Source organism: Petaurus breviceps, unplaced genomic scaffold (assembly GCF_028583685.1).
Source record: "Petaurus breviceps papuanus isolate PSGF00001 unplaced genomic scaffold, PetGlider_PUasm1.0 207, whole genome shotgun sequence".
NCBI lineage: Eukaryota > Metazoa > Chordata > Mammalia > Diprotodontia > Petauridae > Petaurus > Petaurus breviceps.
The window spans coordinates 25254988-25282915 of NW_027185850.1; the positions used below are offsets into that span (position 1 = coordinate 25254988).

Consider the following 27928-nt stretch of genomic DNA (forward strand, 5'->3'; position numbering starts at 1 on the left):
AGGGAGTCCAACTGGGCATGATCAGAGAGTGGTTCTGTTATGTCTTGATGATCTGAAGAAAAGAAGGGAAAGATGGAGTAAGAATATACTAGGGGGTGGGGCAGGGGATAGGAAAGTTAGGAAATATTATTTCATAATTAGAGTGTGCCAAGTAGACTTCTGTATGAACAAGAAAGAGGGTTTGGGGGTTGCTGCTTTTACTTGAACCTCACTTATCTGAACTGGTCAAAAGAAAGAATACATGCATCAGTACAGAAATCCATTACCATGCAACAGTGAAATAGGGAAAGAGGAGAAAGGGAAGAATAGTGAAAATTGGAGGGAAGGTAGGTTAAGGGAGGGATGGTTCTAAGCAAATCAAACATTTAAGGAAAGAAAAAAATATAACTTTTTGAGGTGACAAAGAATCTGAAAGGTGTCCATAAATTTGGGAACCGATGAACAAGTTATTAAATATATATGGGATGGAATATTATTGTCGATGAAATGAATGACCATGATTCCACAGGACTAATGATGAAATAAGGTATAAACCTCTTGACAGAAAAGTGAAAGACTTAGAATGCAAAGTGAGACTAATTTTTTTGGTCTTGGGCAGTGTGGAAATTTGTTTTGATTGACTATAAATGTTTATAATGGGTTTTGTTTTTCATTTGGGGAGTGGGATGGGATGGTGAGAAGGTAGATTTTAGCTGACTGAAACAAAACATTTAAAATAAATAAGAATTTACTCCTTCCTTTCTTAGTGCTGAAATTTCTCAGATGGTGAAAAATTTGTGAGGTTATATAAGACTTAAGCTTGGTAGGCACTTAAAAGATGCACAGATGTTTGTCTCCCTGGTAGAGGGGATAGAATTCTGGACTTGGGGTCAGGAAGAACTAGTATTGAACCCTGCTTCAGATTTACTAGCTGTGTAACCTAGGGCAAATATTTTCTCATGCTTTGAGCTTAATTTTCTTCTCTATAAGGATGGGGAATAATCTCTGACCTCCTTACCACATAGGAGTGCAGTGAGCATCAAACTGAAATCAAGAAGCACTGAATTAAAATCTGGCCTCAAAAACTTATTTGTTTTGTGACCCTGGGCAAGTCACTTAACCTCTTCATGCTTCATTTTCCTGTACTGTAACGTGGAGATAATTATAGCACCTACTTCTTAAGAATATTGTGATGATTAAAATGGGAAGTTTGAAAAGTGCTTTTAAAACCTTAGAATGCTATGTAAATATTGTTATTCAAATGAGATAAGATATTGAAAAATCATTTTATTCTTTAAAGCCTGTATGATAAAGTTTACGTTGCTGCCACAAGAAGATTAAATAGTGAAATGAGGCCCAGTGAATTTTTACTTCTCTGTAAATGATCTTTTTAAAAAAACATGTCTCCTGTCATTGAATACTAGATTAACAGTGTATTTTTGTTCATATACTAGATAGAGTATAGTGCAATGAAAAGAGCCCTAGACTGAGACTCAGGAGGCTGACCCTTGAGGTGCCCTTCTGTCTTTGGCCCCACGTGGGACCTGCCACGTGCAGCTCCTTTATCCTAGGGTTCTTAATTTACCCTTTTCCACAGGGAGGATGATAGACTGGGACATCTCCATCTCAGATTAAATAGGAATAACAACAGCTAACATGTATTTATATATCATTTTAAGATTTGCAGAATACTTTACATATTATTTTATCATTTGTACCTTGTGAGATATGTGCTATTATTATCCCTATTTTATAGATGAGAAAACTGAGGCATACAGAGAGTAAAGTGACTTGTCCAGGTTCGTACAGCTAGTAAGTTTCTGAGTCTGGATTTGAACTCAAGTCTTCCTGACTCCAAGTCCAGTGCTGGAATCACCGAGTCACCTAACTGCCTACGTTCTGTGTCTAACTTAGATATGTTGGACAGTGGTTAGGATTGGTGATCTCATTGTTATGCTTTAAAAGCTAATTTGTTGTCTCATCCCCATCTAAATATTCTTCTTGTTTGTTTCATTTTCAGGCATGTACTGGCATTGAAAACATTGATGAAGCCATTACGTTGCTTGAACAGAATAACTGGGACTTGGTGGTAAGTGCTTCTACTGTTTCCAGAATGTCTTGGTAACACTAGATATTAGGATCTTCTGACTGTCCCTTATATTTCCATTTCACAAGGGAATATGAGAAGGTTTAATATATTGTATTTATATTGTCTAATATATTGTTTATTGTTGTATTGTAATATATTGTTTAATATATTGTACATTTAAAGAAATAAAAGTCCCCACAACATATTTTAGAGATTTGGATTCCTATAGAGAGATGTAATACATCTTGGATTTATCCAGAAGCATATCCATTTGTCTTTAGCCAGTGGCTAAGCCAAGTGTGTAGATCACAAGTTTTTATGAGGGCGTGATTTATAGCTTATTGTCCCTCAGATTAACCACCAGGGAATACAGGGTTTTTTTTGTCAGTTGGTTATTTGTTACCGTATTTAATGATGGAATCACCAGCCTAGCCTAGGTGGCCATACTGTGTTATTCTTGAGACCATAAACAAAGACTTCGTTGGAGGAGAGCAAAGTCTTTCCTGGAGATTTAAAAAAAAATCATGCAAAGCATAGTCATTCTTCTCCTGGAAGGCTTCATTGAAACACAGAATGAAGGTTCTCTACATTCTTTATACTCCTTTCCATTGTTGATCTAGTCAAAGCTTGTTTCTGTTAATTTTGTGGAACATGGCACTGCTCTTACAAAGGTAGTATATATAGTCTTCTAGGTTAAACTTTTTGATATATCCATTTTAATTTCTCTATTCATTCAATGCTATTTAGTTGACACCTATATTTCTCAAAGCCTTTATCCACTCATTGTTGAGTTCTTGCAGCAGGATGAAGAGGGTATCTTTGCTAAGTTGGTCATGTGTGTATACACAGACCAGTGTACAAGTGGGTACATATGTGTGTACACATACCCACACCGACACCCCACCCCACACAACCCTCCTTGTTAATCCAAAAATGTGTGCCTGCCTCGTGTGGTGGATTGAGCCCCATGCCCAAGTTCTAACCCCACTTGTACTCTTCAGTGACTTGGTGGGTATTGGGAATGTTTCTTCTTCCTGGACTTCAGCTTCTCTGTCTAGACCGTGAAGGTCAATGTCATTTTCTTCCTGCTAACCTCGTTCCACTTACGTTGTTTTGAAATGTGTTTTGTCACTTCTTTTCCTTTGTATTTAGTAGGTTTTTTTGAGAGAATAAGAATAAGAGAAAGAGAAGATTCAGGAAAATCCTGCTTAATTGGCCAACTTATATGCCACAAGAAAAATTATTGATAGAAAAAGCAGCCATTTCAAATTTCTTTATATAGCCTTTTGTTTGTAAACAGAATGAAGTTGTGACAATAGAGATCATAGAGGAAGCATTTAGAGATGGATGAGACTTTATTTTATTTGTTTTTTAAAGCAATCGGGGTTAAGTAACTTGCTCAAGGTTACATGGCCAGTTATTTCTGGGTGTGGTGCTAAGTATCTGAGCCCAGATTTGATCCCCGGGTCATCCCAACACTGGAGCCAGTGCTCTTACTCGCTGAGCCACCTGGCCGCCCCTAAGCAATTGGGGTTAAGTAACTTGCTCAAGGTTACACGGCCAGGTGTTTCTGGGTGGGTGCTAAGTGTCTGAGCCCGGATTCGATCCCCGGGTCATCCCGACAGTGGGGCCGGTGCTCTTACTCGCTGTGCTACCTGGCCGCCCCTAGATGAGACTTTAGAAATCAGCTAGTCTCACTACTTCCCTCAGCGTAGAGATGAGTGACCTGAGACAGACTTGCAGAGGACAGGGCCTCTGTGCAAGGTGACAGTGTTCTTCCCACGGCACAGCCGTGTGAATTCGATGGTCCATATACTGTTATCTCCATTTCCCACAGCTAGGAAGTAACAGAGCCAGACCTCAAATCTGAATCCAAGGGAGTCCTCCTTTCCTCTAGTTGTTGCTGCCATACGAAGCATACCCTTGTGTCTTCCCTGCAAAGAGTCTCTAAATTTTAAGAAAGAAAGCAAAATGAGCATGAGGTAAATGCAGGCTTTGTCTGGTTGTTCGGTAGCAGTGCGGTGCGGGGGAAGCGCCTTGGGACTCCGTGTCTTGCCTCGTAGCTCCCCTGAGGCGGGCCCTGTCTTCTCGGCGCGTGGCTTGGTTAAGCGCGTGTTCATCTGCATATTGTCTCCGTTAGAGCATCATCTCCTTGGGGAGCTACTGTTTTTGCTTTTCCTTGGCATTCTCAGGGCACACATAGCGCCTGGCAGACAGGAAGTGCTTAGTAAACGCTGCTTGATTGATTGAAAGCACCTTTGGCAAAGGACTCCCCTTCATGGTGACTTAGTACTGCTGTCAAATGAGGGGTTGAGACAGGCTTAATTTTTGTTCCTTTCCAGATGTAAAATTTTATGACTTGGAACATAATTTTTCTATTTTAAATGTTTATGGACGTAGTTTGTACTCTTTATTTTTGTTACATATTGTTAATTATCTCTGTGATTTATTTGATGCCATGTGCTTGGTGTGGGGTAACACCAACCAATTATAACAATTACAACTTATTTTGATGGGAAAATTGAATTTGTATTATCATTATGGACACGCATTTCAAGAGCACATTGTGGCAAAGTGAGAATCGCTTATATTGATATGATGATGTTGGGGCGAAAACTAAACTTGGAGTCTTGGATTTTTTAAAAATATTTTCAGTTATAAAACACACATTTTTTTTCTCCCTTTCACCTGCCTCCACCCAAAGGAAAAAAAAGAAAGAAATACTTAATTTCTGTATCACTTAAGCACACTTGAGCCAAATATAGCCCTTATTGGTTATGTCCAAAAACACATTTCTTATTCTTCATATTAATCCACATAATTGTTTACAAATGACCATTGTCTCTAAACATCCTTGATTTGCAGCTCTTGGAAGTCATCTGCTCCAACTCCCCAGTCTAACAGATGAGGAAAATGAGTCCCAGAGATGTGAGATGACTTGCCATTCATTTCACTTGTGCTCTACTCTTTGTGACCCCATCTGGGGTTTTCTTGGGAGAGATACTGGAGTGGTTTGCCATTTCCTTCTCCAACTCCTTTGACAGATGAGGAAACCAAGGCACATAGGGTAAAGTGACTTACTCAGGGTCACACAGATATGAAGTGTCAGAGGCTGCATTTGAACTCAGGAAGATGAGTCTTTCCAACTCCAGGCCTGATGCTCTGTGCACTGTGGCAACACCTAACTTCCCCCAAAGTTACCCAAATGGTAAAAGGCAGAGTCAGGACTCTAATTCAACTCCTCTGATTCTAAATCTGTTTTGCTTTCCACATCTTGCTGCCTCTTTTTCTTTGACTCTCATTATCAGAAGATTTTTACAGACTGAACAACTAGAATCTCTCCTACTTGGGATCATAGAACCTTGGTAGGTACTGCAGAAGCTACCTTGTCCAGCCCAGACTTCAGTAGAATCCATACTATACTCATCTGACAAAAAGAAAGTCATCCTTCCTTGGTTTGGAAACATCTAATGAGGGAGAACTAATGATGGGGAGCTCCCTCTTTCCTGAGGGAGCCCATACTACTTTGGGATATCTCTAATTGTTAGGAAATGGATGCATGAAGTTTAGATTTCCCACATTGTTATATCCATCTCTTGTTCCTTGTTCTTCCACTTGGATCCAAGGATTACTCTTGTCCCTTATGCATATGACACATTTTCAAATTCTCGAAGCTCTGTATATTATTAAAATACAGGCATGTGAGAAAATCCAAAATTCAGTGGAAGAAACATGGTATACTGCACTTTGAAGTGAGGATCACTCCTTTTCCTTAGGCTTCACCTCTTGCAAACTCTAACATCTCTGCCCCTCTGGACTTTATTAAACCATTCACCATGCTTTGCCTTCCCTTCTCTTTACTTCTCTCTTCCCAGTTTTGACCCTGTCATTAAACAACTCTAGTTTTCCTGTCACCACTCATCCCTTATGAAATCCCAGCCCTGGATTGTTTAATAAATGGTCATTGATTGATTGAATACAGATTAAAAATGTAACTGAAATTGTCATTAGAGTATACCACAGACCATCTCTATATAGTTCTTCAGAAAAAAACCCAACATATCAGAAAACGAATAAGTGCCTGTTTGCCCCATCTTCATAAAGAAGAGGAAGGGATGTGCCTTGTCATGCTTTTTTTGGGGGGGGGGGGAAGGTAAGCATCATCATTGTAATTATTCAGTAGTGCTTCAGTTGTTTTGCTGTTCTTTCCTTTTACATTTTTGTCGTCATTGCATATATTATTTGCTAGTTCCTACATAATTTTATATCAGTGCATTTAAGAATTTCCATGCTTTTCTGTTTCATCATATTCCCTTACTTCTTACAGTGCAGTAGTATTACTTCATTCATGTAGTAATACTGCTACATTTCCCAATCTTTGCATATCAAGTTTATACTTATTTGCTGCCCCAAAAAAGTGATTTTTGTGTATATGAAGGCCTTTTTTATTTCATTGGCCTCTGTAGGTGACACTGACCTCCTTGCTGTTCCTCAAATAAAATACTGCATCTCCCAATTTTGGGCATTTTCATTGGTTGTTTCCCATTCCTGGAATGCTCTCTTCCTTTAGATCTCAGCTAAAATCACAGCATGTGAAGAAAGCCTTTCCTGATCCCTCATAATTCTAGTACCTTCCTCTTGTTAATTAGCTACAATTTATTCTGTATAAAGCTTATTTGTACATGGTTATTTATATGTTGTCTCCCCCATTAGACTAGGAGCTCCTTAGGAGCAGGAACCATCATTTGCCTTTCTTTGTATTTCCAGCACATAATATAGTGCTTTGAACTTAGTAGAAGGGCTTAGTAAGTGTTTATTGACAGAATAATTTCTTTTTAAATTTAAAATTATTTAAATCAGCAAAGATCCACTATGAAAAAGAAAGAAAAATAAAATGCTTGTTAAAAACATGTATGGTCAAATAAAATAAATTTCTGGACTGGCTGTATCTAAAAAAATTCTGTCTCATTCTGCATTGAGCCTTTCCTCTGTAACAAGGTGGATTGCAGGTTTCATCATGAGCCTTCTGGAATCACGGTCGGTCATTACACACTAAATCTTTCAGAGTTATTTGTCATCGTCATTTTATACGTTGGCTTTCTGGTTCTGCTCTGCATTAATACACACAAGTGTTTGTTGTTCTGTTGTGTCAGTCATGACTGACTCTTTGTGACTCTATTTGAGATTTTCTTGGCAAAGATACTGGAGTGATTTGCTGTTTCCTTCTCTAGCTCATTCTACAGATGAGAAAACTGAGGCAGACAAGATTAAGTGACACAGCTAGTTAATGTCTGAGTCCAGATTGGAGTTCCTGAAGATGAGTCTTGCTGACTCCAGGCCCAGCACTAAGTTATCAATGCATTGGAAAGCTTATTGATACAATGGAAAAAGTCCAAAAACATGTGCAGTATGTAATATATGTAACATTCTTTTCACTTCTTACCTTCACAAGTTGTAGTTTGTGTCTTTTCCTATCTCTTCATTCAAGACTGGCTTTATCCTGATAATTTTATAACATTCATTTTTTTTTAACATTTGTTTTTGAAACTTTGAATTTCAGAGCCTTTTCCTTCTTCCCTCCTCACCCACCCCCACTGGGAAGACAAGCAATTCAATATAGGTTGTACATGTGTAGTTATGCAAAACATTTCTATAGTAGTTATATTGTGAAAGACTAACTGTATTTCCCTCCATCCTATCCCGCTCCCCCCCCACTTGTTCTATTTTCTCCTTTGACCCTGTCCCTTTTCAAAAGTGTTTGCTTCTAACTACCCTCTCCCCCAATCTGCCCTCCCTTCTATCATCCCCCTCTTATCCCCTTCACCCCTGCTTTCCTGTAGGGTAAGATACCCAATTGAGTGTGTGTGTTATTCCCTCCTTAAGCCAAATTCAATGAGAGTAAGGTTGACCCATTCCCCTTCACATTCCTACTCTTCCCTTCCATTGTAACAGTGTTCTCTCACCTCTTTTATATGAGATAATTTACCCTAATCTACCTCTCCCTTTCTCCTTCTCCCAATATATTCCTCTCTCACCTCTTAATTTTATTTTTTAGATATCATCCCTTCATATTCAACGGATCCTGTACCCTCTATGTATACATGTATATTCATATGTCCACACTCACATATATATTTATACACACCTACACCCTCTTGTACATACAACTGTCCTCATACTGAGAAAAGTCTCATGGGTTACAATTATTGTTTTTCCATGTAGGAATGTAAATAGTTCAACTTTAATACATTCCTTATGATTTCTTTTCCTTGTTTACCTTCTCATGCTTCTCTTGCTTCTTGTATTAGAAAGTCAAATTTTCTGTTCAGCTCTGGTTTTTTCATCAAGAATGCTTGAAAATCCTCTATTTCATTGAATAACCATATTTTCCCCTGTAGCATTATACTCAGTTTTGCTGGGTAGGGGATTCTTGGTTTTAATCCTAGCTCCTTTGACCTCTGGAATATCATATTCCAAGCCCTTCAGTCCCTTAATGTACAAGCTGCTAGGTCTTGTGTTATCCTGGTTGTGTTTCCACAATACTCAAATTCTTCTTGACTACTTGCAGTATTTTCTCCTTGATCTGGGAATTTGGCTATAATATTCCTAGGAGTTTTCTTTTCGGGATCTTTTTCAAGAGACTATCGGTGAATTCTTTTAATTTCTATTTTGCCCTCTGGTCTAGAATATCGGGGCAATTTTGCTTGATAATTTCTTGCAAGATGGTGTCTAGGCTCTTTTTTTGATCATGACTTTCAGGTAGTCCAATAATTTTTAATTATCTCTCCTGGATCTATTTTCCAGGTCAGTGATTTTTCCAGTGAGATAATTTCATATTATCTTCTATTTTTTATTTGTTTGGATCTGTTTTATACTATCTTGATTTCTCATAAAGTCATTAGCTTCCAGTTGCTCCAATCTAATTTTGAAGGAGTTATTCTCTTCAGTGAGTTTTTGAAATTCCTTTTCCATCTGGGCAATTTGGATTCTTAAGGCATTCTTCTCCTCACTGGCATTTTGGGCCTCTTTTGCCATTTGAGTAAGTCTACTTTTTAAGGTGTTATTTTCTTCAGAATTTTTTTGGGTCTCCTTTAGCAGGCTGTTGACTTTTCATGATTTTCTTGCATCATTCTCATTTCTCTTCCCAGTTTTTTCTCCACTTCTCTTACTTGATTTTCAAAATCCTTCTTGAATTCCTCCATAGCCTGTGACCAATTCATATTTTTCTTGGAAGCTTTTGATGCAGGAGTTCTGACTTCGTTGTCCTCCTCCAGTTCCATGCTTTGATCCTTTTTGTCCCCCCAAAATGAATTTTATGGTCTGTTTGTGCTTCCTTGGCTTGCTCATTATTGCCAGCCAATTACTTGACTTTTGAGCTCTTTGACACAGTAGAACTCTGCTTCCAGAATGGAGAGAACTATGTCCCAAATTGCTGCTGTCCCAAAAAAGCTGCTAGAGCTATTAGTTGGGTGCCCTCTCTGTAGTCCCCACAAGCTCTGGCATACTGGCCACACACCCCAGGACCACCACCCAAGACTGTTATTCAGATCCAAGCAGGTCAAAGCAAGAGTGATTACCCTCTGAGTGGTGACTTGGTCCCCCTACAGTCTGCAGGCCAGGAGCTCTGGAAGCGGCCAATGCCATGCCTCTGCCACTTTTCACCCCTGGGCCAGGAGCCAGACTGTGTTCTTCCTTCACCCTTCCAACAGAGTTCCCCACTGACATTTTTTCTCTTTGGTGTTTATGGGTTAAGTCTGGAAACTGCCACAGCTGTTGGTTATTCACTCTCCTGAAGTCTGCTTTGACAGGTCTGGGCTGGCTGGAACTGCAGCTCATGGGGAACTGCGCTTGGCTCCCAGTGCGCTGCAATAGACCTTTCCTATTAGCCTGCCAGACTGCCTTCAGTGGGAGATTTGTTTATCTCTGTCTCTTTGTGGGTTCTGTAGGTTTAAAATTTGTTTAGAGTCATTTTTTATAAGTGTTGGAAGTGTTTGGAGCCCATGCCAATTTTGTGCTTTTGCTCTGCCATCTTGGCCCTGCCCCCTGTAACATTCATTTTTGATTTTTTGTTGTGTAGCTCTGTTTACATTGTAGGTACTGCATATAGTGGTTTTTTTTTAACTGTTTTACTTGACTCTGTATCAGTTCATATAGATTTTTTATGTAATTACTGCACATCATTTCTTGAAGCATACTTTTCTCATTGTTGTGTTTCACAATTTATTTGTCATTTCCCAGTTGATGGTCATCTACTTTATTTCCAGTTCTTAGTTATCACAAAATATGCTACTGTTTCCTCTTATCTGTGGCTTCAGTAGGGTTTAAGTCCAGTAATGGAGTCTTTGGTTCACAGAGTATGGGCATTTTAGTAATTTCATTTACATAGTTCCAAATTGCTTTCCAGTACAGTTGTATCATTTCATAACTCCATTAACAATTTGTTAGTGTACCCATCCTACAACCCCTCCAACATTGACTATTGCCATTTGATGTTGTTATTGCTGGTTTTCAGAGTGTGAGTGTTTGAAACCTCAGGGTTGTTTTAATTTTATTTCTCTTATTTTTAACTATTTGTAGCACTTTTCCATGTGACTGAATATTTTGTAGTTCTTTTGAGAACTGTTTGTTCATATCTTTTGACCACTTATCTGTGGGGAATGGCTATATCACACACACACACACACACACACACACACACACACACACACACAGCATTTATGTTCCTTGGATACCAAACCCTTAGCAGAGAAATTTGATATAAAGATTTTCCCCGTCACTTGACTACTTTCCTTTTTATCCTAGATGTGTTACAGTTGTCTTTGCATAAGGTTTTCAGGTTCAGCTAATCAAAGTTATCAATTTTAGTTTTTGGAATTCCCTCTGTGTCTTGTTTGGTTAAGACTACAACTTTTACCCCTGGCTTTGAGAGATTTATGATATATTTCTCTCCTAATTTTTTTTTAGTAGTATGATCTTCAATATTAAGGTCACATATCCATTAGAATGTATTGTGGAGTGTGGTGTGAACTGTTGGTCTAATTCCTATTTCTGCTACACGACTTTCCAGTTTTTCTAGCAGTTTTTATTACACAAAGGGAGTTTTTTCTTAAGTAATTTTTATTTTTTGCTTAAACAAACACTGATTTATTGAGTTCTATTGTTCCTGAATATCATTTGTCTAGTCTGTTACATTGATATATATGTCTGTTCTTTAACTAGTACCAGATGGTTTTGATGACTACTGCTTTATAATATACTTTGAGGTCTACAAGTGCTATTCTTCCTTTGTCCCTACTTTTTTCATTATTTCCCTTGATATTCTAGATCTTTTGTTTTTCCAAGTGAATTTTGTTATTGTATCAAGTTCTAAAAAGTATTCCCTTGGTAATTTCGTTGGTATAGTATTGCAAGTGTAAATTAATTTAGGTAGCATTGTAATTTTTATTATATTGATACAGACTACCCATGAGCACTGGATATGCCTTCAGCTATTTAAGTTGTTTTTCATTTCTTTAAGGAACACTTTGTAATTGAATCCATAAAAGTCTTTTGTGTAGTTTGGAAGGTTGATCACCAGATATTTTATGCATTTTGCAGGGTTTATTTTTGCAGTGGGATTACCTTTTCTATTACTACTTTTTGTGTTTTGTTATTGTTATATAGAAATGCTGTTGATTTTTGAGGGTATATTTTGTAGGCTGATTTTCTTATTAATTAATTTATTTTAGACATTCTTTTCAAGTTTTGAGTTCCAAATTCTCCCCTTCCTTCCCACCACTTTATCAGCCATGCATGTGAAATGGTTTTCTAATTTTTTAAGATGCATATTCAATTCATTAATTTTCTCTTTTTCTATTTTGTTAATGTATGTTTGTAAGGATATGATTTTCCTTCAAGTACTGCTTTAACTGCATCCCAGAAATTTTGGTATGTTGTTCTATCATTATCATTTTCTATCATATAGTTACTCTTTCTTTGGTTACTTACTCATTATTTAAGATTTCATAGTTAAGTCTTCATTTGGGTCTATATGGACACAATTTGTATTAATATCTTATTTTTTCATCACATAGATTTTGTTCTTATATCCATATCTTTACTTTCCCTTTTTAAAGGGACATTTTTTTTAAAAGAAAAAGAGGAAAAAAAACCCCTAGATCATTAACACTAAAAAAATCTGAAGTTGTTATATGTCATATTCCACACCTGCAAAGGAATAAGGGGAAATTTTTATTTGGGGTCAAACTTATTCTTTATTATTTTGCAGAATTTTTCTTGTCTTGGTGTGTTCTTCCTATTTACATTGTTGCAGTTATTGTGCCACAGTGTGTTTTTCTTGTTCTGTTTATGTTACTCTGTATCAGTTCATGCAACTCTTTTTCTGATTCTTTGTATTCATTATGTTCATTTTTTTATGCCACAGTAATATTACAGTACATTGATGGATCACAATTAATTTATCTTTCTTGGGGGTTGGGACAACTACGCCCGACCCTCACTGTTACTTTTAAGAAATGCTAATCTTTAAAAATCACTTAACTTGAAAGTTGGTGGATATACTCCCAACTTTTCCAGTATGTGACTACTGGCACATGTTGAAGCCTTTCTTTTCTCTTTCAACTGAGGCTCCATTGGGTCTCATAGAGCCTTAAGTTCACACACCACTTTTAATACAGTAGTTAACGGTCTATATTAGACCATTATAATGGTCTGTATTGTTTCTTACCCTGTACAGGCCTCTCTGTACACAGTAGATAATTAAATCCCTGTTGGTTTTTGTATTAAATATTACTTGTAACTAAAGTACTGATTTTTTTTTCAGAAAATATTTTTTAAGAATAAAAATCCATGAGTAAAATATCTTGATGTTTGGAATGAATGTCAAGAGTCAATGTGAAGCGTTCATTTATAAGCATTATAAAAAGGATGTTTTCTGTCTTTTGCTTTGGGGTTTTGAATAGATTCTATACTCATGTATGCCTTGCTGTTGTGGTTAGCTTTTCTAGGCAATGCTTAAAAGCCAAATTTAATGGAAAGTTTACAGTGGCTTTGCACATCTGGACTTATGACGACTGTTAGTTCCTCCACAGGCGTTCATTCCAAAGGAAGCTGACAAAACATAGAGTGTCCTTGGAAATGAGAAAATGTGTGGCTTTGAAACACCTGTTTTTATACTTCTCTAGTTCCATAGCAGTCATGTTTTTAATGGATTGCTTAATCATAGTATCATTTTCTTCTGCATTTTTTCTTAAAATTGCACTTTGAATACCTTGTTTATATGGCAAGTAAACTGAGAAATTTAAATTGACCCATTGCTTATTATAACTAGAAGGGACCTTGGAGATCAAGTCCAACTCCCTTGTTTTATAGAGGGGGGAAACAGACAGTCATAAAGAGGGAGATGTTTTGTGTTTTTCCCCATATCTCCCAAGGCTATGTAATTTCTTAGTGTTACAAGATCTGACTCTTAGACTAGAGTTCTTTCTTTAACTTCCACTCTGTACTCTCCCTATATCCTACTCTTAGCTTCCTCAATTTGGCATTTTCTTCCTTCTGTTCTTTTTGTTTATTCTCTTCAAGTTGACAGTGAATAATATTGTTGATAATAATGATAATAGTTGAGATTTATATGGTTCTTTACATTTAAGTCTCTATAATGTTTTATAATACACAGTGATGTCCTATTTTCTTGCTGATTCACTTCAACATGAATTTATAAACAGAGGAATGCTGTGAGGTGGCTACTAGAGGTGTTGTTAGCCTCATTCTTGCAGATGAAGAAGCAGGTTCAGGAGAGGTTAAGTGACTTGCCCAGAGTCAAGGTGTCAATATGTGTCATATGTGGGATTCAAACTTAGGACTTGCCTGAATCCATGTTCCACATTCTACCTACTCTACATTGCAGTTTCTCTTAAAGCAAGCTTTACAAATCACTACTATGCTTTTTGGTTACTCTTTTGTTGATTTAAATCTTAGTAGGCTGGGAAATAGGATAAACATTTTCTTGGAGGTCAATATCATTTCCAAGAAACCTTCTAACCTGTTATTATTGATCATTTGGTATTCTCCATTCCTGTACATTCATCAAAAATCCAGTCACACCTTATTTATCTTACAGCAGTAGGAAATTAGAGGGTATCCTGAACTCCCAACTGGAGTGGGAAGGGATCATAGAGGACACCTAGGCTAAGCTTAATGAGTAAACTGAAGCTGTGCAGTAAAAGGTCTTTCCCAAGGTTATACTGAAATTTATCCCCTCACACTTTTTTTATTTTAACCATTTTAATGCCAATCTTCCTATGCTTCATTATATGCTTCCATTTCTTTTACTCATTCACCATATTTGAGGATTCTTTTCATGCTGTGAGAGAGGGAGAGAGACAAAGGGAAAGAAGCAGTATGGGGTGGTAGAGTGGATCCTGGCCTTTGAGGTAGGGCCCTTTGTGCCCCAGCCCTGTAACTTAACTGTATGTGAACTTGGACAAATCCCTTGCCTGCTTCGGGCCTGAGTTTCCTTTCTGTAAATTGAGTATTTGGTTCTAGATTTCTATAACCAAACTGGTCGCTAAGGACATTTCTAGCTCAGACATATAATCTTATGATCCTATCTAATATTGATTTTGATTGAGTTCCTATGGAATGTCTTTCTAGCAGTATTGCACTTATTACTGTACAGTTACAAAGTCGTTGTCCTACTTGAACCATACAGATAGTTTTGTCCCTGCTATACAGATGTGTTAAACTAAAGCACAGGTCAGTTAACTAGAAACTGGTCTTCCTGCACAGCTTTACTGATGCAGATCATTTAGAGTGAGTGGCCTTTTATCTCTCTTCCACTGCATCCCCAGGGTTCTAATTTACTTCTTCCCATTCTCAGTCTTTATCTTTGGAGAAGCCTCAGGTGTACCTACCTGACAAAGCAAGAAGAATGATATAGGTGTGGGTACCTCAGTTAGTATCATATTTATAGATAAAAAATACCTTAACAAGGACCTAGGCTCAGAAATTACAGCTGAAAAGAATTGCTGACATCATCTGCTGTGACCCCCAAAATGTATTGAGGAAGTGACTTGGCTAGGATCACCTGGCTAATCAGTGCCAGAGGTTGGACTCGTACCCAGACCTTGTGAGCCTTCAGACTAGAGCTCTTTTCAAGGAATTCTCCTCCCAAGCTTGTTGTTCTGATTTAAGAAGGGTGTCCTATCTAATGTGCTTTGGGTTTTGATTGTTGTGTTGTACAAATAAAACAGCCATGCATCTTCCTTTTGAGGACTCTCCTTTAAAGATGTTTTTGGACGGCCGCTGTTGTTTCCAAAGGCCTTCGGAAACTGGTGATGATCACCAGTAGTTTGTCTAGTCAGCAGAATCAGGGCTTTGTGCCTGTGCAGGAAAATCGGCATTGGCTATGTCTTTGCTTCCACCACCGGCATGAGCACTATGAAGGTCACCTGTAAGTTTTCTCCTGCTTTGAATTTGGCTTTTACGGCTGTTTCTCAGCTCCCACAGCCTTCACCATGGAGGTGGGAGTATGGGGGAAGGGAGCACTATAGATGCAGTTTAACTAGACCTGCTCTCCCCAAAGTTGTCCTGTGGAACATTCTGTGCCCATCCTCCTTGGCATCTCTAGGAAGAAGAGGGAGGCAGATGCATTCATGTGTTTTCCAAGACTGATATTGGTCATTGCAAATTGATGGAAATTTGTCTTCTTTTTACTATTGTTTTTATTTACATTATTTTTAGTCTAGTCACTTATACTCTTGGTGCTGTGTGCAGCTCTCTGAGGACAGATTTTAGAGATGGTGCCAGCCTGCACTAGTAGAGGAAATTTCCTTCAATTTCCTTTTCTTCTCTTCTCTTCTCTCCCTCCTTCTCTCCCCCCCCCCCCCCCCATTAGCTGCCATGGGCATTGTTTTCCTGGAGTCCTAGAGAGTAAAAGGGAACTTTGGAAGGGGAAGGAAGGGCTCTGCCTTTTACTCTAAGAACATTTCTTGTCTCTCTCTTCATTTCTCTCCACTCCCCTAGCTGCCCCTCTGGTTTAGTCTCTCTTCTTCAAGTTATACCCACTCCAATCCATCCTCTGCCCTGCTGCAAGTGATTTCTCTAAATCTCAGGTCTGTGTCATCCTTCTACTCAAATTCCAGCCACAGCTCTTTGATTTGGTGTTTAAAGCCCATCACAAGCTGTCTACCTTTCACACACCCTATTTCTAACCTTACTTGATATTCTCATTTCCTGTCTCTGTGATTTTGCACAAGCTGTCCCCCATGCCTGGAATGCTTTTTCTCCTCCCTGCTGCCTCTTAGATTCCCTAGCTTCCTTCAAAGTTCAGCTCAAAACACTGTGTCCTGCATGAAACCTTTCTTGATCTTCTTCTCTCACCTCCCCACCCCTGCAAGCACCTCAGTTTCCATGGAAATTGCCCCCATGTTTTCCTAGCAACTAGCACTATGGTACATAACAGGTACTTACTACATGTTTATTGATAGATGTATTAGGATGTCTAAATTTTTTTTAACTTATACTTTGTGCATTTTGTGGAAACATATTAGTTGATTTTATTATTCCCTTTTTTGAATTTTGTCTCATTTGAAATCCTGAGTGTCTTTATTGCTATTCAAAACAACTTTGAAAGTCTTTGGACCTCTAATGGGTGTAATAACCAACCATGCCTCCAGAGGAGCAATGGCTGAGTGTGCCCCCGATCTTCTCCTGGAGAGGTCGCTGACACAAGATACAGAAAAAAGATGCTGGTTATATTTGACTTTGTCTATTTGTCACAAGACTTCCGTTTCCCTTTTTTTGCTTGGGGACTAGCCGAGAGTGGAGGGGAAAATCAAAAGGAGGGGAATGAGGATCGTTGGAGAATTTTTAAAATTCAAAGAAGGAACTAAAAGGAAAACCAGAAACACAGAGAGGATAATTCTGAGAGTTACACCTGAAAGTGATGATAGGAAAAAGGAAAAGCAAGTTGTACTTGAATGATGGGGGAGTCATACGCTGTTTGGGACTAAGGGCTGGTTGTTGTCCTTCGTTCTCGAAGAGGACCAGAATGACATCGTTGTACTAGAGTCGAGTGTCGTTGTGTCTGACTGTGGCTCATCAGACCAACCTGAGCTTGGAATGCTCTGCCACAGGTCAGGCGGTAATAGTCTGTGTGAACATTTAGGGCGTATATTCTAAATTTTCATAGCCTGTGTTTCCTTGGAGCTGTTTCAGTTCTGCTTTGCTAGCATTGTTTCTGATGTGGGCATGCCATGCTGAGCGGTCCTGCGCCAGTGTCTCCCATGTCACATAATTCCAAAGTTCTTAAGAGAAACCTTGAGAGTGTCCTTGTATCACTTCTTCTGACCACCATTGAACCCTTGTGTCTTTTTGGCAAGTGTATGTTTTGCATTTGAACAGGGTGACCAGCCCATCGGAGTTGCACTCTCTGAAGCAGAGTTTGAATGCTTGGCAGTTTAGTTCGAGTAAGGACCTCAGTGTCTGGCACCTTATCCTGCCGGGTGATCTTAAGAATCTTCCTAAGACAGTTCAGATGGCAGCGATTCAGTTTCCTGGCATGGTGCTGGCAGACAGTCCAGCTTTCACAGGCACACAACAATGAGGTCAGCTCAGTGACTCAGATTGGTGGTCAGTCTGATACCTCTTCTCTCCCACACTTTCCTTAGAGCCCCCAGAACACTGCACTAGCTCTGGCAATGCCTGTATCAGCTTCATCATCAGTGTGTATATCCCTGGAAAGTACGCTATTTTGTGCAACTCTGCCTCCCTTAGATCTAGTTTATACCTGAATCAGAAGACATCGCCCATACAGTCTTTACCATTTTACTCATCTCAGAGGCCTGTGGTGACGGGGAGGGGATGAAGCAGCAGGTGTAGACACACTGGGAGCTGTCTTCACGATCCTGCTCACAGGAGGCCCAGGCCATAGGGCCGTTTCTCACTGGAAGCAGCAGTGGGATTCGGCAGCCCCCTCGGTGTCCGAGCAGCCCTTTAAGGATCACACTGCTCACTTCCTGGTGTGAGGAGGGGGCTAGAAAAGGTGCCTTAAAAATTGTCTTCTTACCCAGCTCTGGCCTGATTACTGGGGCAGGCAGCGCTGCCCAGAGCCGCATATTGTTACTCGATGTCAGCGGCTCATTGGAACCCAGGTCCTCTGATTCCAGTGCTCTTGCCATTATGGGGCTTCCTTCTGGTCTTTGCTCCTGAAATCTTGTCATCGTCCTGATCCACTTAGATCAGGATGCTCAGTGAGAATCTTCCTCAGCCTCCTGGAGGACAGGAGGGTGGAGTACTAACCTCCTCCCAAAGCCTCCTTCATAGGCTTGTGACTAACTTTCTTTTTCTTGTTGGTATCCCCAGCTCTTAGCAATGTGTCTGCACATAGTAGTCACTTAATGAATATTGATTGACTTGAATTGAATTATTTCTCCTTATCTCTGACCCTAAATTCTTCTGGTTCCAGGGGCTCAGCGTAATTCAGGAAATCTAAAATTGTCATTTATGCAACTGGTGATCCAAGGGATAGAGTGCTAGACCTGGAGTCAGGAAGACCTGAATTCAAATACAGACGTAAACACTTATTAACTTTGTTATCTTGGGCAAGTTCATAACCTCTGTTTGCCTCAGTTTCCTCATATATAAAAACATCTGGCTCTCTGGATTGTTGTGAGGATCAAATAATATATTTGTAAAAAGCTTTTAGTACGATGCCTGGCACATAGTAGGAGCCTTATAAATGCTCATTTCCTTCATTGGTAGAAGATTCCTCACCAAGGAATGCCCTTTACTAGTGAAGTCCTAGGCTCAATAACTATACCTGTCCCTAGTGCTTAGCACAATGCCTGCCACGTAGTAGGCACTTAAATGCTGGTTGCCTGACTCTAATAGTCTCTGTTTCCTTTTTTTTTTGCTTTTTTTTTTGGAGGGAGAAGGCAGGATAATTGGGGTTAAGTGACTTACCCAAGGTCACATGGCTAATTTTGTCTAGTTAGTGTCTGAGGTTGGATTTGAACTCAGGTCCTCCTGACTCCAGGCCGGTGCTCTATTCACTGCACCACCTAGCTTTCCCATCCTTTTTTTTTTTTTTTAATAGCAGGATTAGTCAGGGTTGTCTTCTCTCTCTTCCCTTTCTGTCTCTTTCTGTATTAAATTGTTTCATGGATCTATGGAAGGGCCTCTCAGGTAGTGAATATCATAAGAGAAAACTTGCCAAAGATCCTATGAGGTAGCAGGTCATTCACTCCCTGGTCTGGGTCTTGGAACAAGGTTGTTTCTGACTCAGATACAGTGTTCTTTTCCCTGACCAGACCAGGCTCTTTGATGATCAAAATCTGACTTGTGAGGTCCTGTACATTTCCTCATTCCTTCTAAGAAGTTACTTAGAATATTCTGTTTCAAGTCATGTGCACTTAATTATTTCTTTGTCCAACCTTGCTTTAAATTGACATTGAAAGTATGGTGCAGTGGCAATAGCTCTGGGTCAGTTGGAGAACCCTGGGTTCTAATATGAGCGCCAGCCTTGGAGTCTGTGTGACCTTGGGCAATTTCTTTGCCCTCTCTGGGCCTTAGTTTCCTTAACTGTGTAGCAATAGAATTTGAGCAGATGATCCCTGTAAGCTTTTGGAGCACATCTCGTATTGTATGAACCTTTGTTGAAGCCTTTAAAAGCATTCCCCACCCAGAGAACCACTCCCAGAAATAGCTATTTTTGTAAATATGAACTAACACTGAAGTCAGGCATACCAAACTTTCTTGTATAACAAAGTACTGTAGATTTGGGCTTTTGAGGAGCGTATGAGCTTGACTGTGTGGCCTACCTGCCTGCCATAGGTGGAATGTTTGGTTAGTGTGGGTGTCAATATTATAAACTAATGTGAGCAACATGTGTCTCCCAGGTACAACAGCAGGATGTTTTTTCTTTCTTACTTGTTTACAAAAAGAATAGAAGGAATTTGGTTACTACAAAAATGAGCTTATTTGATTCAGTTTTCCTTGTATGGTGACCAAGAAGAAATGCATAGTCACCCCGCAGCAGGTTAACCAATGCACATTCCTTTCAATGAAGCATCCCCTCTTTCTCATCACCGAGAAGTCTTTGTGCATTAAGGATACCCCCAGATCAGCACTTATGGGTGTTGGATGGCCTAGTAACCTGGTAGAGGTGGAGAGACTTGTTTTTCCTTGCCTAATGTTTTTATCAGGAGCCTTTACGTCTCTGAGGGAGAAATGCCATTAGGCCTTTAAGTTCAAATTCCCAGACAAATAGGTTGGTATAAGATAGGAATCTAGAATAGGGCTTGGAAGCTTTAAAAATGAAGTCATTTAGAAGTTTTAGCAAGAACTAATAGATTGGAACCCAGAGTGGTCTGCAGGAAGCAGCCCTACATTTGAAGTTAGAAAGAAAACTGTTACTTACGAATTCTTTGGCCTTGGTCAAGTTATTTTCCCACTCTGGGCTTCATGAATAAACAAATGAAAGGGCATTTATTAAGGGCTTACAGTGTATTAAGTACATAGAGACTCTGAATACAAGTGCTCATATGTCCTTACTTTAAAGTATGAAAAGAATGGGAAAAGACAGAAAGATATGGAAGATGGAAGCAGGGATAGATTACATGGCATGGTCATGTGAAAAAATACTGTCAGGAGTGGTAAAACTCAGCATGAGTGAGGGTTGGCGAGATGTGGTAGGAATAACATTTGTTTTATGTAGATACCCACTCTTCCCACAATTAATTGATGTAGTTCTGGAGATACCAGCAGTAGCAGTAGGACAGGAGAGGAATCAAAGGCATGAAGATAATTAAAGAGGAGATAAAACTCACCCTGTTAGCTGATGATATGATGGTTTACTTGGAACTTTCTAGAGGATTAGCAAAGATCCTATTGGGAACAACTAATAGCTCCAGCAGTGTTGCCGGCTATAAGATCGGCCCTCAACAGTCAACTGCACTAGGAGGCAGAGCCATGATCAAGTAGTAGGGGAGGCTCCAGTGAGCTCTCTTTCAGCTCCTCCAAATGGATCTAGAAAATACACCAGGCAGAATTCTAATGGGGAAATCCCAGTAAGCATTACAAGGAGTCATTTTTCCAGTCCAGATTGGGACAGGGAGGAAGACAGAGAGGCCTTCAGACGATGGGGACTGGTTTTGACCAGGAACATACCACCCAGAGGACCTGGGCCAAGAGAGATGCTGTGAACTGGGGTAAGAAGACCCCAAAGCCAGCATAGAGGGACTCAACCTTGTTCCATTGCAAGAACAGTTGCCAGCAGGCAGTTTTGTCACTCACTACTCAGTTCTGAATCACAGTTCCAGGGCAGAATGGGAAAGGGACCTGCCTCTAGGTAGGCATGGCATTTCAGGGTGAGGAACAGTGACAGGCCCTCGGTTGTGTTCTGAGGGAGGTGCGAGTCCAGAAGCAAATAGCAGCTCTGTGACTCAGACTCCAGGAGCAGAGCAGGGTTTCAGTTCCAGCCTCCAGACCAGAGTGAAACCTGCAGTTCTGTCCCTCTGTGCCAGCAAAGCTTCCTGGCTGGCTGATAATGGCTGAGTCCAGCAGCAGTTTAGTGTTGCTCAGACTCAGATCCAAACTCAGGCCAGGAGTTTGTAGAGCTCAGACCAGGGGTACAATGATCAGACTTTGCTTTGGATCAGAACATTTGGGAACACTGGGAACACTGAGAGTCTGTAGGTCTCCAGCCTGTCCTTTAGATCTTGGAATAATACTATACTCAGTACTCCAAAGAAAGAAGTGGTGGCACCAGCCCAGACCTTCCCTCCAGAAATGTGCAGAGCTTGACTCTTAACATCAAGTTCAAAGTCAGGAAGGGGGCTGGAAGAATGAGCAAACAAAAAAAGAACCCCTTCATAAAAATCTGTGATGATGGCAGGAATGCTCAAGAAGACATAACTCCAGAAGAAGAGAAGGACTCTAGAACATAAACAAGCACACCCTCAAAGAAAAGTATAGCTTGGTGGGGTGGCTAGGTTGCGCAGTGAGTAGAGCACCAGCCCTGGAGTCAGGAGAACCTGAGTTCAAATTCGACTTCAGACACTTAATACTTACAGTGCTGTGTGACCTTGGGCAAATCACTTAACCCCAATTGCTCTGCCTTCCCCCCTCCAAAAAGAGTTGAACCTTGAAGGAAGTTCATGATTATAACAAGTGAGGTGAGGGGAAAGCAAATTCCAAGAGGTGGGGATAGGGTGAAGTCAGAGGCAGATTGGTGTGCCCTAGGGAGAAGTACATTTTGTAGTTTGGCATTTAGCTTGTGTCAAAGAAAGTTATATGAGGTAAATATGGCAGGGTAGGCTGCAACTAGATATGAGTGGCTTTCAGTATTGTGCTAATAAAGTTGTAATTTATTCTGGAGGCAATAGGGAACTATGAGTTTTTTGAGGAGGGAAGAAGTATGGTCAGTACTTTGCTTGAGGAAGATCTTTAACATCTCTGTATGTAAAATGATGTTGAGAGCAAGGATCTTCGGAGCAGGGAATGCAGTAATCAGAGGTCATGAGTGTCAGTTATATGACATAAGGAGAAATATTGGCCTTTGAACATAATCAATATTGAATAGTTTTTTTAAAGTTTCACTTACCTACATTCAGAACAAACATTTGGCCCTTGAAAAAGGAGGCAGCATCTGGATAGTCTCTATTTACCTGCTATTTCTTAGAGCGGATCATGATCTTGTAGACCTTGAATAGTGGTAGAGAAGGCTAGAGGCTTTTATAGAGCTCTGTTTTCCCTTATTGAATATTCCTGGGCACTAATTATGTCATGGAATCATAGGATCCTCATCAGAAGTCCTAGCTTCATATCCTACCTTTCACCATACTGGCTATGTGACATGGGGCAAATCATTTAAACTCTGTGTACCAATATCTGAGAGTATAAGTTTTAGGTCCATGCTAGTCCCTTTTGGTCAAGGGAACTTTTTTACTTGGAATACTATACCAGTAAAATTATTATACCAGTAAAATCACAGGTGTTGCTGAGTATGTGTATATGTATATATAATGAGTGGTTTGTAAGCAGTCAGAAAGAGAAGTGATTAAGACACAGGATATGTTCCTCCAGGTATCATGGAACCCTAATCTTATTTCCATTTTTGATCGTTTTAGTACTATAGTGCATGTTTCTGGATGGTATTTGACAAGAGTTTTAGTGAGAGCCACAGAAGATTAGACTTAGTAGAACCCTGAGAGAATACCTTGTTTGGGGCCTATGATTTCATCTGTGTAGTGAGTTCAGACAAAGGGATATAAATTTATTAAGCAACTGCGGTATATGTGTGTTCAGGGAAGACTAGTGTTTCTGATATGAGGGCTGCTGAACCCTTTTCAGGGCTGCTTTCCACCTTTGGTGTCCACCTACCACCCAACTGTCACCTGTGGCTCCAAGAAGCTGTCAACAGCAGCCACACTATGGTAAACTGTTTTGATAGATGGACCAAACCCGGTTGAGGGTAATTGAAGGGCATCAAACCCATTGGTGAGTGAGGGGGAGCAGGGGAGTCTACCCAAAGCATATGAAGACTTTCCAGGCAAAATAGGCAGTTTCAATGGGCCATGAAGGCCAGTGTGGCTTCAGAAAAAGCCAAGGAATGATCAATAGAGCGTTTGCTGCCCAACAACTCCAGGAGAAATTCCAGGAGCACAACAGATATCTGAACACATTTGTCGAACTAACCAAGGCCTTTGGTGCCATCAGTCATTAAGGTTTGTGGAAGATCGTGGCGAAATTTGGTTACCTGGAGAAGTTCATCAGTATTGTATGCCAGTTTCACAATGGCATGCTTGCACAGGATAATGGATGATGCTTTCATGCTTTCCCAGTCATCAGCGGATTAAAGCAGGACTGTATACTTGCTCCCATTTTTAGCATGATGTTTTCAATGATGTTGTTGGACACCTTCAATAAGGACAGAAGTGGCATCAATGTCAACTACTGTACTGACAGTAAATTATTTAACTTGAAAAGGCTACAGGCCAAGACAAAAGTGGAGGGAGAGTTGGTGTGTAATTTTTTTTGTTCACAGATGATTGTCCACTCAATGTATCCTCTGAGGCTCCATTGAGCCTCTGAGATGCATCAGAGCACGGATCAATTCTCTGCTGCTTGTGTTAATTTTGATGTAACAATTAACACCATGAAAACACAGGTTCTCCACCAGCCAGCACTGGACCATCCATATATGGAACCATCCTTTAAGCAAATGGAAAAATGATGAATTCTGTCTATAAATTCACTTACCTTTGCAGTACACACTTGGCAGGGATGTCCACATAGATGATGACATTGATACATGCATTACCAGAACTAACTCAGTGTTTGGGAGGCTCAGAAGGACAGTGTGGTAGAGAAGAGGTGTTAGGCTTCCTACCACATTTAAGGTCTACTCACTGCTAGCTTCTTGGAGTCACAGTTAAGAGTTGGGTGAAGGTAGATACCAAAAGTGGATGAGCAGCCTGGAAAGGGCTTGGCAGCTCTCACAGCAGAGGGGCTAGTTCACCCAAACACCCTATATATCCTCCTCTCCCATTAAAACAGCTTTCATGCAAAGAGTGAGTACCAATTAGATTATAGTTGTGTTAGACAAACACCTAGGACATAGATGTGTCAAAGGCACCTTACAGCTTCTGATACTGCCAGAGTTAGACGTCCTTTATTTTTTTCTGCAGCCTCACTCCAAGCTAGGTGTTTTTTTTTGCCTGGGAAGTTGCTCAGCTGGGCTCCCAGGGCTTGCTCTCCAAAGCTGCCATCTTGATTATCAGTATTGTCTTTTGGATCTTTTCTTTTAGAGGTCCCATTCCTGGAATTTGCTTTTTTACCTCAAGTGATTACCTCTGTATCCGAATCCCTATAGGGAGGGTGCTCCTTTTTCTCTTTACGTTCCACTGAATGTAGTACCCCTCTACTGGTCAAGTCACTGCCCTTCAAATCCGTGTTGTCCTTCAGGAGCTAGAAATGCCCTCCTTCTATCACTTCTCACTTCCCTTAGGTAATTGCTGGGGACTGCTCTCCTCAAACTTCTAAGTGGTTCAGCTATTTAAAGCTCTGTAGATGGTCTCCATTTTTTATTATCTTTTAACAATTTCATGTAAAATACCACATTTCAGAAAGGGGTTTTGGGGTAGTCACTTAGTTAGCTATAAGCCCCTCCTTTCCTTTGTTATCTGCTTTTTTAAAAAAGTCTATTACTACATCCACTGTGGGGGAAGGGAAACAAGCTCTGTCTCTATTATGGAAGTATACAAAAGCAATGCCAGTTAAATGCAGGTAATTAGGAAAGGAGGGGGAACTGGATGATAATGATAATTACATTACATTCATATGGCACTTCAAATTTTACAAAGTACTTTGCTGGTTATTTCATTTAGTCTTCCCCATAACCTTCTGTAGGTGCTGTTATTTCTCATTATATGCCTAATTTTGGAGGGGGAAGAAACCGAGGCCCAGAGGTAGAGTAACTCAGCAAGTCCCCCTGTGTAGGGGTGGGTCGGGAGGCAGCTGAGTGAGTGAGGTGGATCTGGACCACACAGCCCGACTCCTCTTGCCTGGAAGGTCGCATGAATACTGAGTCTTAAAGGAAGTGAGGGCTTCTGTGATGGGGAGGGCAGCCATTCCAGATGTGGGCCTGGTATGGGGATACGGCCCAGAATGCAGCATTCTAAGGAGCAGCAAGAAGGCCAGTTTAACCATACTGGGTCTCCCTGCTTCTCAAACTTATCCACAGCAATAGGTTAAACAGCAAAGTGGGCACAAGTGCCCAGGCTTGGACTTTGATAATTCTGTCTGTGCAAGGATCTTGAAAAGTAGAAAAACATCTTGATTTGATGTCTCTCATAGCTTTCTGGTCTACCAACATTATTGTGGGGCACTCCTTCTGCCTGTATGATTTGTATTAACCCCTCAACTGATGGCCAGACCTTTCACCACTACCATCCGGGATTTGTTCTATTTGGACTCAGTAGTAAGGGCAGGGAGTAGAAGGCTCTACTTCTGGCAGATGTTAAGAGTGACCATTTCACAAAGTCTTCCATTTGCTATGTTGGTAGTTGAGAGGGAAACAGGCACAGTTTGGCTGCAACCTTTGGTCTCCAACAAACCTGCAGCCTGGGCTCGCCTGCTTATGGTGCAAGGCAGTGCCAGGAAGTGGTAGGAACAATTGACTTTGAGTCAGAAAACTTGGAGTTTTGCTTTGTGGCTTTGTGAGCGTAAGCAGATCCCTTCTCTCTCAGGGCCTTATTTTTCTCATCCATAAAATGAGGGAGTTGTTTTAGATAATATTTCAGTTTCCTCTCAGCTCGAAGTCTTACGATAAAGTAACCTTCAGGGCCTTGCATCACACTAGTGCCATACGGCTCCCATATTAGTCAACACTTGTTACCATGACCCTCCTGAGGGACTCTTGTTCCCCATGTAGTCTCCTGCCAATCTTGTGTTTGACATGTTATTATTCAATTTACATAATTAAATTTATGATCCATTGCGCTATCAATCAAGGAGCATTATAAAAAGCCTTCTATGTCAGTAGCAGGGCTAGGAGCTGTGTGGTGGAAAGAGCTGGAAGCTTTGAGCTAAACCTGTTTCCTCCTTAGAATATGGTCATCATACCCAGGCTCCTTCCCTCCTAGGGTTGTTAAAGGTCTGGTTTCAAGTGCCCGTTCTTCTAGTTAGTTCCCATGTGACTCTGGGCTAATGCTTTTCCCTATGTTGAATCTCATTTTCCTCCTATATAAAATGAGGGAATTGGACACCTCTATTTAATCTACTCATATTTGGCTTTTATTATAGTGTTTACTGGGTACAGCTTTATTTCATTGCCCATTTCTCTTCAGCAAATTTTGAGGAGTGAATTCGGATTTAAAGAAAACCCTTTTCCTCTAATTCTCCAGTTGGACTTGATCACACAGTCTAACACTTCCTAGTCGGTACAGATTTTGCCTAAATGAGGACTCTAGAATCAAGCCTTTTATGCCTGGAGGTTTGGAAATACCATGTTTCAAGTTTCTGCTTTTTGTCTACAGAGAAGAGAAGTTTGTAATAGAAAAGTCACAGAAGCCTTAACTGAAGGTAGTTCGTATGATTTAGGGAAACATTTGTTTCTTGCTTAAATAAGTTCCATCAAAACATGCTGATTTGCTTTCATTATAGTTTATCTTTAGGATATTTTGGCTATTCTTTTAAATGAATTTTTTGTGTCTTTTCTTCACAGGCAGCTATCAATGGTGTAATCCCACAAGAAAATGGCATTCTCCAAAGGTATGTAAGAATGTGACCAATGACAATGAGGTATGATTTTCCTTTGGGAAGTTGGAAAAGAGTGACTTCTATTTCTTACCTTTAAAAATGACAAGATATTGATTTCTGACGAGCACTTTAATGATAATATTCTGTTGGTCTCCTTGATGGGAATAGTTCCTCTGCCCCCCAACTCCATCACCTACCCCGCCTTTGGAAGATGCTTCCTTTCTTTAATATGTATGCAGCTGCTGGGGGGAGGGGCTGTAGCATGTTCTTGCTCCCCTCCTCCCCCATCTCTTCATCTGTCTCTGCCCCCCTCCTCTCACATTTATCTTGACATTTTTCCAGCCTCTCGTTTGCCTACATGGCATACAATGGTAGAATAGGAAGTGATACTGTATCAATCTGAAGCCTTCATTTCACACACAGGGACACAGTAGCAAGGTTGGTGCAGTCAGGTGGTGCCATAGTGCACAGAGTGCTGGACCTAGAGTTAGGAAAGACTTCTCTTCCTCATTTCAAATCCAACTTTAAACACTTCTTAGCTGGATGACCATGGGCAAGTCACTTAACCCCAGTGGCCTCAGTTAACTCATCTGTAGAATG

At 40.2% G+C, this 27928-nt stretch overlaps 1 protein-coding gene across 2 annotated transcripts in view; it reads left to right on the top strand.

Moving 5' to 3' along the window:
* LOC138164996 (FAS-associated factor 1) overlaps nt 1–27928 on the top strand; it is a 419323-nt gene that overhangs the window by 68299 nt on the left and 323096 nt on the right. For both annotated transcript variants that reach the window (XM_069093034.1, XM_069093033.1), the window contains exons 2-3: nt 2000–2068; nt 27294–27340. In XM_069093034.1, coding sequence (XP_068949135.1) covers nt 2000–2068; nt 27294–27340 — 116 coding nt within the window. The remainder of the gene's footprint in view (nt 1–1999; nt 2069–27293; nt 27341–27928) is intronic.